Below are 10,059 nucleotides of genomic sequence, written 5' to 3'. Positions count from 1 at the left end.
ATACAAAATTAATTTTAAAATAAAAATTTAAATATATAGACACATCACTCATAAGGTAGGCGGGTTTCAACGGTTCAGATTCGTCGTTTGAAGCCGATTCAATGGATTTTAGACTTAAGTTCTTGGTAAACTTAAGAACACCCTAGTTCTAATCTCATTTCTAATATTATTTGGTTAGCATTAATTCATGAGTGAGTCTATGGTAATATGCATATTACGATTTGTTACCGTGCTACGGCTCTATATTTGAGTTTTCAAATCCTAACGGTCGATCCGAACCGTTTATCTTGTTTTCCATATTAATATGTGTTTGGATACCAAATTTTACATTTTTTGAAATTTTTTTACTATTTTTTTAGATTTATTTAAAATCACTGTTTTTGGATGGTCCAGAATTTTCAGATCAAGTGATTTTCTAAATATCTAAAAAAATAGTAAAAAAATTTCAAAAAATGTAAAATTTGGTCTCCAAACACATATTAATATGGAGAACAAGACGAACGGTTCGGATCGACCGTTAGGATTTGAAAACTCAAATATAGAGCCGTAGCACGGTAACAACCCGTGATATGCATAGTACCATAGACTCACTCTTAATTCATTTTATTACTTTACTGTTAACAAACATCACCTTTTATAGGAGATTTAATTTTTATACTAAGAACAATAATAACTAATTGTAATCTCCCCAATCTCATTTGAGATATCAAATTAAGGCACTATCATATAATTGTTAAGTGCTAAATTCAGCGATCTTGTTTGGATTCTCGTTGTAATTTATCAATACATGCAGTACAAATTACAAGAACACCGACAGTTAAATCGAGTCGTTACATCTCCGCAGAGATGGTACAATTAATATTAGCAACATATATAACATTAAAAAGTAAACATATTATTATTAAACATTTCAATAATCGGAATGGGAAATAAATTCGGTAAAAGTCACATCGCTTTACCAGAAAATGAGAATTTTCTATGGTTGACTTGACTAGGGTAGTCTATATCCTCTGTGGTAACATAGTATTTTTGTTTAGATCTGGACCGTCCGATTAGAATCTGGACCAATTTGGTCCGAATCCAAATGTGCAGGCTCTTTTAATATTGATGTTGATTTTGATCGGACGGTCCGGATGTAAACAGAAATATTTTGCTACCTTGGTGATTTGAATTCTAACTAAGAAAGCATTGCCCAGTGGAATAGCAACTGAACCGATACGGTTTAAACTTTTAATCAGTCAGCCGCCAAAGCGGAATTCAAAAGCCACCTAAAATTTCTCTTTTTAGTCAAAATTTTAAGAAATTTGAATATGTGACTAAATATGACAAATATAACCAGTAATATTTTGATACATTATGTGTGGTCACGGTGTGATCATTCGTTTATCTAAGATTAAAAGTCACGCAATTATGAAAAATGTGAGTAATTCTGATAAATGGTTTTTGTTTTTTTTTTTCCTAATGGGTCACCGTTTCATATGATGTTCCACTATCATTTTTTTTTTCTTTTTGGCGGAGGTTTATGTTTCATAAATATATAAATCATTGCAAAAGAACCTTTAAATTTGATTTCAAGATCTACACCTTAACTTCATATACAAAATTTTGTGTTGAGTTTATCATCAACTGACCCACAACAATTTCAATGTAAATACAATTATACGAAGTATTACGTCCGTCTTATAGCCACTGCATTCATGACATGCAAAAAAAAAAACAGATTTTGATTTTGATTTTGATTTTAATGAAACATAAAGCCTTTGGAATTTGCTAAAATCCCTCTTTTGGAGCTAAGATTGCAATTTAATTAATTGAGCAGATAAAATAATAATCTATGACAATGGATCTTCTTTCTTCTACCATGTACCGGTGAACAATCCCACCATGGCCTCAAGCTCCATAAACCCCTTTTCTTGAGCACCACCTCGAAACATTGCCGGATAAAATAACCAAAAGCTGGTACCGGTCACAAACACTATCGTTCCAACCATGGCCAAAATCTTGGGTGGCCTCCACCACTTTTCATGCTGGGCCCACCACCCCTCCACTGCTGTACAGATCCCGTGTAAAATGAAAAACATTAGCCCCTCGCCATTCGGCGGAAGAAGTGTGATGTAGTAAAACATCAACTCGTGCATTACGCCTGATACTATAAATGTCGCTATAACCGCTGCCCCACGGCCCATACAAGATCTTACCGGGACATACACTGATGGCCGAAGAATGGCAGAGACCATTAAGTTCCACCGATGACCCCAGAAATCACGCAACGAGCTGGAAAAATATGGTTTGTTGAAGTGCGGTTCAAGCTCCATACCGAGTATTGCCCCAGCCATAATAGCAGCAGTTGCGAGCATTACTTCTAGAGATAGGTATATGTGGAAGCATATCATGATGAGAAGTAAATTGGGGTGTAACTGGTTTTTGAAACGGTACAGGGAGATTAGACCGGCAAACAAGGCGGCTTTAATTGCGGTTGATATGAGATACTTTGGAGATAGGGCATGGAAAGATGATTGATCTTTTGGATCAGTTTTGGTAGGCAGTTTCACTGGTAGAGAAGCGAGAGAGATGAAAGAAATTAGAGAGAATGACGGGTCGAGTGGACCCCGGCCGAAGCAGAGAAGAAGCAACTTGAACAGGCACAGCCAGGAAATGAAGAAGCCACTGTTGGTACGGAAGTGGATGCTGGTAAACAACATAGGAAGGAAAGGGAAAAGTAAAACAACAGGTAGAACAAGGATTAGGCGGGGGAGGCCCGGACGGAAACGGGACGAGACTAAACGGGCATATGTCACGGAGAGAATCACCACGGCAGCAACTTTGGGGACGGTTCGGAGCTCCGAATGAACATCCATGGAGATGGATGGGTTAGAGCTGAATTGGGGGAGGGGATGAATGAGGCTGAGATCCAAATGTGGTTTTCTTTTGCTTGACTTAATGGATTGACCGTTGTCTTCCTCCCTCACATTGAAAGAGAATCTTCATATGAATCTAAGAATAGTACATAATCATTTAATTATTTTTTAAATAAAAATAGAAGACAAGTCTTATATATTTAAATATTTATGAAAAAAAAATATTCAAATTTTAATCATACCACTTCTTATACGGAAAACTTTTCTTCAGTACTGGACTAAAAGTTTCTCAATATGTTACTCATAAATTAGATCTTACAGTTTTGTGTTTAACCATTTTGGCCATTTTAAGCTATAAATATAACCACTGGAATTTATTGTTATACAGTGCAATTCCGTAATTTATTTTTTAAAAATAGTTGAGAGCAAGTAGGTTTTCAATTAAAAAAAATAGGAGAATTTGTTAGCACTTCGAAAAGAAAAAAAAGAATGCATCGTGCTGAATGCTTTGCTATAGGAGGGCTCAATGAACGGTTCCACCAAATTAGTTAGCTAACAGATTAACAATTGCTAATAGAGGTTGGATAGGAGACCTACATTGTCCCTTATGTGATATCACAGAAATGGCTGGCAAAAAAATTCGAGGTTCGTGATTCGATTTGGGTTTGATTCGAGTTTAATTCGATTCGAAATGGGTTCGAATTGAAACGAATCAAACCAGGTTCGGTTTGGAATTAATTCAAACCAAACCCAAACCTAGCCTGGTTCGATCGAAATGGGTTCGATCATTTTTATGGTTCGAATCTCATAATAACATCGGCCGTCTATTTACCTAATGAAATTAAAATCCAAGATAGAGAGTCGTAATTTAACTTAGCCGACACTCCCTCGCTCTCAAATCTCAATAACCTAGTTCTCTCTCCACCTCTCCCTAACTCACTCTCCCTCTAGCTCTAAAATCTAGCTGACGCTCTCGGCGACTCCGGCTGTCACTCCTCTCTCCGGCCTAGATGACTGTCTCTCATCTCTCTTCAGTCGTCTCTCATAGTTCATACCAGGAAAGCCGTCTCTGATGTATTTTTTCATGAACAATTTTTCAACTTAAAAACACTCATTTCATAGTTCATACCGGTAAAAGGAAGCCATGTGAATTGTCCCGCGAGAAAAAATTAATGTATAAACTACCGGTATAATTAGGACTGTTAAAAAATAATTTAGTTCGTGAATCGATTCGGGTTCGATTCGAAAAATGTGTAGTTCGAAATGGGTTCGGTTCGAAACGAATCAAACCAGGTTCGGTTCGAAATTAATTCAAACCAAATTCAAACATAAGGTAAGTTCGGTTCGGTTCGGTTCGTTGCCACCCCTAAGTACGACGCAATTAAAATATTTTCCGATGAACAATAGTGGTAATGTTACTAAATTGAAAAAGAAGCAAAAAAATTTCTAAGTGCCGCGTTTCTACATTAAATTGAAAAGGAAGCATATTTTTTTGAAGTACGCGTCATGACCTGGAATGCGTATCCTCTGCATTAACGCAAAACAAATTTTAAAACAGATCAGATGGTCAAGATACACTAACTCAAAAATTCCCTTTTGAGTTAATGCAGAGGATACGAATTCCATGACGTGTCCGTTAAGTTTCTAAAAGAACCTCATTAAACTTGCAACAATATCGTTAGATAAACATTTTTCTTTAAAATGAATATCTTACAGCAAAATGTTTATCTAACGATATAGTTGCAAGTTTAATAAGGTTTCTTTAAAATGAAGATTGATGCTGTACAAATGTTCATTTTGGGGTTTCGTTTCACAGTTTAGTCATATCTCAAATCTTAATCTTGCAATGCTTAATATTGGGGTTTCTTTAAAATGAAAATCTTACAGCATTCGTTTCTCCGCTCTCATTTTTCCTCTCATATTAGTCATATCTCAAATCTTCAACGAAATTTTAATCATCTTCTACTATTCCCCAGATAATAAAAGCAATACAAGAGAAAGGGGAGGTAGCACAATTGACTAGGAAAATGTCCTAAAGTTGTTAAACCCAAAGGTCGAGAGTTCGATTCCCACTCACGAACCTTGGTAGCTACTACCAAGTTTTCAAAAATAAAAGCAATACAAAAGACAACCTAAAATGGATTCCAAGATCATCGTACCAAACAACAATATACAACATGTGATAATAAAAATAATACAATCAGAGATATATTAGCATTATTTAGAGTTAACACACTTAAAACTACAATCATTTACAGAACATCAATGAAATACACTCAATTCAAAACTCCTATCAAACAAACCACCTCTAACCCTACTGTACCTTTTACCCTTTTGACCTAAAAAAATTGGGATGGATGCAAGTGTATAATTTATTTTTCTACCTCTGATTTCTCCTCCCGTTATTTAGGTCAACAAGAAGTATTTCTTCCCCCATTAATCAAGGTATTTGCACAACTAAAGACTGGTATTATGTCATACCTCTTGCATGCCAGCATCAGGCCTAACAGGATAGTCAAGGCCTTGCAAAGCTGGCATTCTTCTCAGATCCTCATCAGAATAAGCAGGAATAAACCAGTATTTCTTATCAGTTCCAAATACCTAACAACAAACCAAGAAAATCCACTTAGTTTATCAGGACCCTGAATATTGATTTAAAATACACAACAAGACTGAAAATAAAACGAAAAAAAAAAATGAAACCTGAGCAAAATTCCTTTTCCGGCCAAGATCATACTTCCACCTTGGAGACGTTTTCTTTTCATATGCCTTTTGAGAGAGCAAAAAGAAAAGAAATAACATAAATTATATTACCATATAAGCACCTTTTGAGATTGCCCAAGGACCACATCATACTTCGGATATTTCAGCAAATGTTTGTAAGTTGTATATTTAATTATTCCACCTTCAGACAAATAAAATTCATAAAATTTGAGGAACTTCTTGCAAAAGGTCCTTATTTCAAACACTTGCCTCAATTGTAGTAGTATTACCAGAAACCAGTGAAATATGCATGATTAGAAATCCAAGAACACTCAAGGCAAATGCCAAGTTCAACACTACAATTTAGAAAGAAAAAAAATAATATAAGTCAAGTATAGTTTTAGACAAACCAACAAAAAGGGGGAGAAGGAAGGGAAGGATAGAATCATAGTACCAAATGTAAGAAAGGTAGATGCAAGAGTGCCAGGGGTGCCAGGTATCTCCACATCACTAAAGAAGGCAATGAAGTTAGGAAGCAATGATAAGGTCACAAGTGTTGTCTCCAGAAATGTGTAAAACTGCAATTATCAAACGAAAAACATCATGTAATATTCAACACAAACCAGCAAGTAATGCACAATCATTCTTTATCCAAGAATGGAACTATGGATATTTGTGCTTCATATAGGAAAGGCCAAATACACAATTAGTACTGGCAACTAAGTGATAAAAGCCAATTTGTTTCTTAACCTAGGACAAAATTTCGTTATTTTGTCAGTGTATTACTAATATTTACAGCATTGAATGAAGAGGACTACTGTAACTGAAATGGATAAAATTGTAAAGTCTACTTCTCCACAAATAGCAGAAAATTCTCCTCTTCCACCATTCAAAGAACCTTGGGAAGAGAGAACAACACAAAATCATGGTGGAAGATGAAACCAGCTGTTGATAGACTCATGCCCTCTAAATCATTCATACTGCAGTACCTAAAATATTCAATTCAGGACAAATCTTTCTCTCCTGGAAGTAAGGTAACTTGTTTAAGCTGAAGGAGATGCTAAATAGTTCTATTCTGATGCTTTGGTTAATTCATTTAAGATTGTGAGTATTTTCAAGTTATTTCTAACACCTACCAAATCTCACTTTTCTTCTTCAGGTACTTGAAATGGTGGAACAAGAAATTAAAAGTTTATATGTTCTAGTCATGCAGAATATAGTGATGGATTTGTTTCTATTCAAGGAGAAATGGTTCCTTGCCAGTACATGAATCATCTCTTAAATAATATATGCCATGATAACAGAGAGAAGAAAGAAAAAATTAGGTGAGCAAACAGAAGAGAAGATGAAAGCCCCAATAGGAAATGACTGATTTTCCCTCAGATGCAAGAAACGATTTGTGTTCCAAAGCAAAATTATATAAAATGCTTCTCAGCATCATCGGGTCTTTACTTGCAAAGAGACAAATAAGTATGTCTGAGAGACACAACCTCCATCTGATTCTTTTCTTCTTTCTCACTCCAAAAAGGCCAAGCCAAGTAAAGAAATAACTGATTGGTAGATAAACCGATACCAGTACACTACTACTTAAATCATGCCAAAACCGGTTCTATTGGTCTAAACTGATCTTGAGAGAGAAAACAATCATCAATACATAAATAGAGATATCCATACCAGGAAGAGAAGGAAATATTTATAATTCAAAGCTCCAACACAGTTCACAACCCATACACAATGGTGATCCATTTTAAGAATGCATCTTCCACCTGAAATTAAATAGATTATCATACTTGTCAAAAAGTTGGATATCAACTTTAAGCTGATAAGAAATAGGTTGTGACTGTGCATGGTGTTTTGCATAAAATCCCAAAATTATCCCCATTTCTATGAAACAAACATAATTTATTGTATTTACAGAAAACCTCATAACTTGACCCACTGGATGAGAGAAAAGAAATCAAAGAAGACTGTATCGTCCCAATCCACAGTTCAATATAAAATATAATTTTCATCGACCTACACCTACATCTTAAACACAAGAAAAACATCCCTGAAACGGTAATTGCATTTCTTGTGGACCCACTTTATAACACTTCCACGTCAATGACCCAGGTATTTCTAATTTATTAACAAGACATGTTTCGTTAACAATTTGCTGTTTACATAATAGTTAGGAGAAATATGACTCTTATGTTATAATAGGCATCTTTAGTGTTTTTGAAGTACATCTAATAAAATAGGAAATGTCTCAGCTTTTGAGTAAATATGTCCATGGTATATCCTTGTCTAACATTCATCCTAGAATTAAAACATTTATAGTGCCATCACTGATCTACCCCCTAGTTTAAAAATATTTTCCTCTTACGCTTCAATTTCTCTAAAATAAAGCGTAGTCACTTATCAAATGAGTCAGAAACTAAAGTTGCTTCTTTTGCAAGCAGAACAATTGACGTGCATTTCTATTTTATTTTCTTTCTACATACAATAATATAGCGCCATGTCTTTTAGAAAAATTCATGAATTCAGTTTCCAAAATAAAAATGGGCTCACAAACAGAGCAGTGGTGGCAGCGCGGTGGCTTCAACTGGTTGCATTTTCGGCAGTATCTTACTCTCGGGCTTCCTGTGTCACTTAGGGGACCCGATTGCAGTGGCTGGCTAGCAAACTCTGGTCCAGTTAAAGGGGAGGTCTCCCCTCTTTCCTCATCCATAGGAGGCCTCCAGTTCGGAGGTACACTTCCCGGATCTGTCAATACAACAGAGAAATAACTCCATAAAAGCATTGCCAGCTGCATGCCAAGAGAAGTTCATTAGTAAAATATAGCACCTAAAAAGAAATATTTACTAATTTTAATAGCATTTTACTGTTCAGTTCAATTAACCAACAAACATTGTAGCTGAAATATAACCAAAAGTCGGCATGTACTGATCCTAGTTCAGGCATAAAAAATCTTTCTTTTGGGTAGTTTTACTTGGATGAAGTCAAAATTCTATAATTCTCAGCTTGTGTGCTACCTCAACCAAGATGAGCAAGGTAATCAATTTGGGCTCAAATTATACAACAGTGCAATCAACCATAAACTAAAAGTTAAGCACTTCAACTCAAATCAATGTGGCAATCAAGCTAAGAAGTGAACTCAATTCATACCAAAGCATGGAAAAGGACGAGAACAAGGAGAGCAGTGATGGGCCCCACAGCCCCGCTAGTAGCGGATCCAGAAATTGTAGAGAGAAGAGCGGGGCCGTAATTGCAAAGGACGACAGCGTAGTAGGTGACACCTATAATGGCGAGCACGAGAAGAATCATGATGGATCCGAGACCCCTTAATGCCGTACAGAACTTGAACACGTTCCACGCCATTACAGCCCCCGATCTATGCATCGATTTGTAGGTAGAGAAGCAAAATCGAACACGATTTGTGGTAACCTTTTCTTGTTCTTGTTCTTGTTCTTGTTCTTGTTCTTGTTCTTGTTCTTGTTCCCTCTCCCCAGCTCTCTTCTTACTTTACCCTGGTATGAATTTCTTGGGGAGGGGAAGGGGTAGAGGAGGAGGAGGTGAGAGCTGGAGAGAGACCTAGGCTAAGAGGAGGTCAATGCTTTTGTAATTTAGGTGGGTGGATTGTGTGGACTGAGGAGAAAAACTGGAGCAGTAATTACTAATTACTAATTGGGTTGATTAGTAAATATTTAACTTGTTAATGGGTTTCATAAAAGAAAATTCAGAAAGTAACAAAAACAAGTGGGGATCTTTTTTATGTTTAATTTATTTGATAATTCTGACAACTGTAAAAAATGATAGATAAATATCTATTTGGTGAAATATCAATTACATTAAATTGTATTAAAGTTTATTAAATAAAATTGTATGAAAATTGAAGCGGGTACAACCAGTACCAAATTGTATCCTCTTTTAATGAGTGGATATGAATACAGAGATAGATAGTAATCTGATATTAAAATCTAAAATCAAGTATGTCTTAAGCAGATATGAATACCGAGAGAATAATTCACAAATATGGAGTCGAATACGGATATGAAATGAATAATTATCGGATAATTTAGTCATATAAAGTTTAAAATATAAATACTAATTAAAAAAAGTTACAAAAAATGTAAAGAAATGTAAAACGAAATAAAATAAAAAATAAATAAGAACTTTAGAACTTTAGAATAAGAAAAATAGTATGAAGATTGATAAATAAATAATTCATAAAGACAGATAAATAATATGTCTATAAATATATTTTTTTTATTTTTAAAAAATGAGCCGGATATCCGTTACGTTTGGGCATCCCAATCCGTCTCCGAATTCGGACTTTTATTCTCAGTCAATAATTTTCCGGATCAACCCTACATTGAAAATTGATATATAAAATAAATAATTCATAATACAGATAATACGTATATAAATATTATTTTTTATTTTTTTAAAAATGACTTAATTTGAGAAAAGACTGTTAAATTTGTTTAAATAAAACCGTATTAATGGATATATGCCC

At 35.0% G+C, this 10,059-nt stretch overlaps 2 protein-coding genes across 2 annotated transcripts; both read right to left on the bottom strand.

Moving 5' to 3' along the window:
• Positions 1 to 1,784: 1,784 nt before the first annotated feature.
• Positions 1,785 to 2,919, bottom strand: LOC144561860 (putative long-chain-alcohol O-fatty-acyltransferase 4). The gene has a single exon (XM_078310959.1). It carries the CDS (start codon positions 2,856 to 2,858, stop codon positions 1,857 to 1,859), a length of 1,002 nt encoding a protein of 333 aa, XP_078167085.1. The 5' UTR covers positions 2,859 to 2,919; the 3' UTR covers positions 1,785 to 1,856.
• A 2,122-nt stretch (positions 2,920 to 5,041) lies between these two features.
• On the bottom strand, positions 5,042 to 9,190 carry LOC144561696 (putative protein S-acyltransferase 14). The gene is made up of 7 exons (XM_078310751.1): positions 8,709 to 9,190; positions 8,112 to 8,349; positions 7,236 to 7,327; positions 6,016 to 6,139; positions 5,832 to 5,917; positions 5,562 to 5,627; positions 5,042 to 5,459 (listed from the first exon to the last, which is right to left on the bottom strand). Exons 1-7 carry the CDS (start codon positions 8,940 to 8,942, stop codon positions 5,334 to 5,336), a joined length of 966 nt encoding a protein of 321 aa, XP_078166877.1. The 5' UTR covers positions 8,943 to 9,190; the 3' UTR covers positions 5,042 to 5,333.
• Between the last annotated feature and the right edge of the window lie 869 nt (positions 9,191 to 10,059).

The sequence above is a fragment of the Carex rostrata genome, chromosome 11, assembly GCF_964058835.1.
Source record: "Carex rostrata chromosome 11, lpCarRost1.2, whole genome shotgun sequence".
Taxonomy (NCBI): domain Eukaryota; kingdom Viridiplantae; phylum Streptophyta; class Magnoliopsida; order Poales; family Cyperaceae; genus Carex; species Carex rostrata.
The sequence above is the reverse complement of the archived record's forward strand: the minus strand, read 5'-3'. Positions and strand labels throughout refer to the sequence as shown.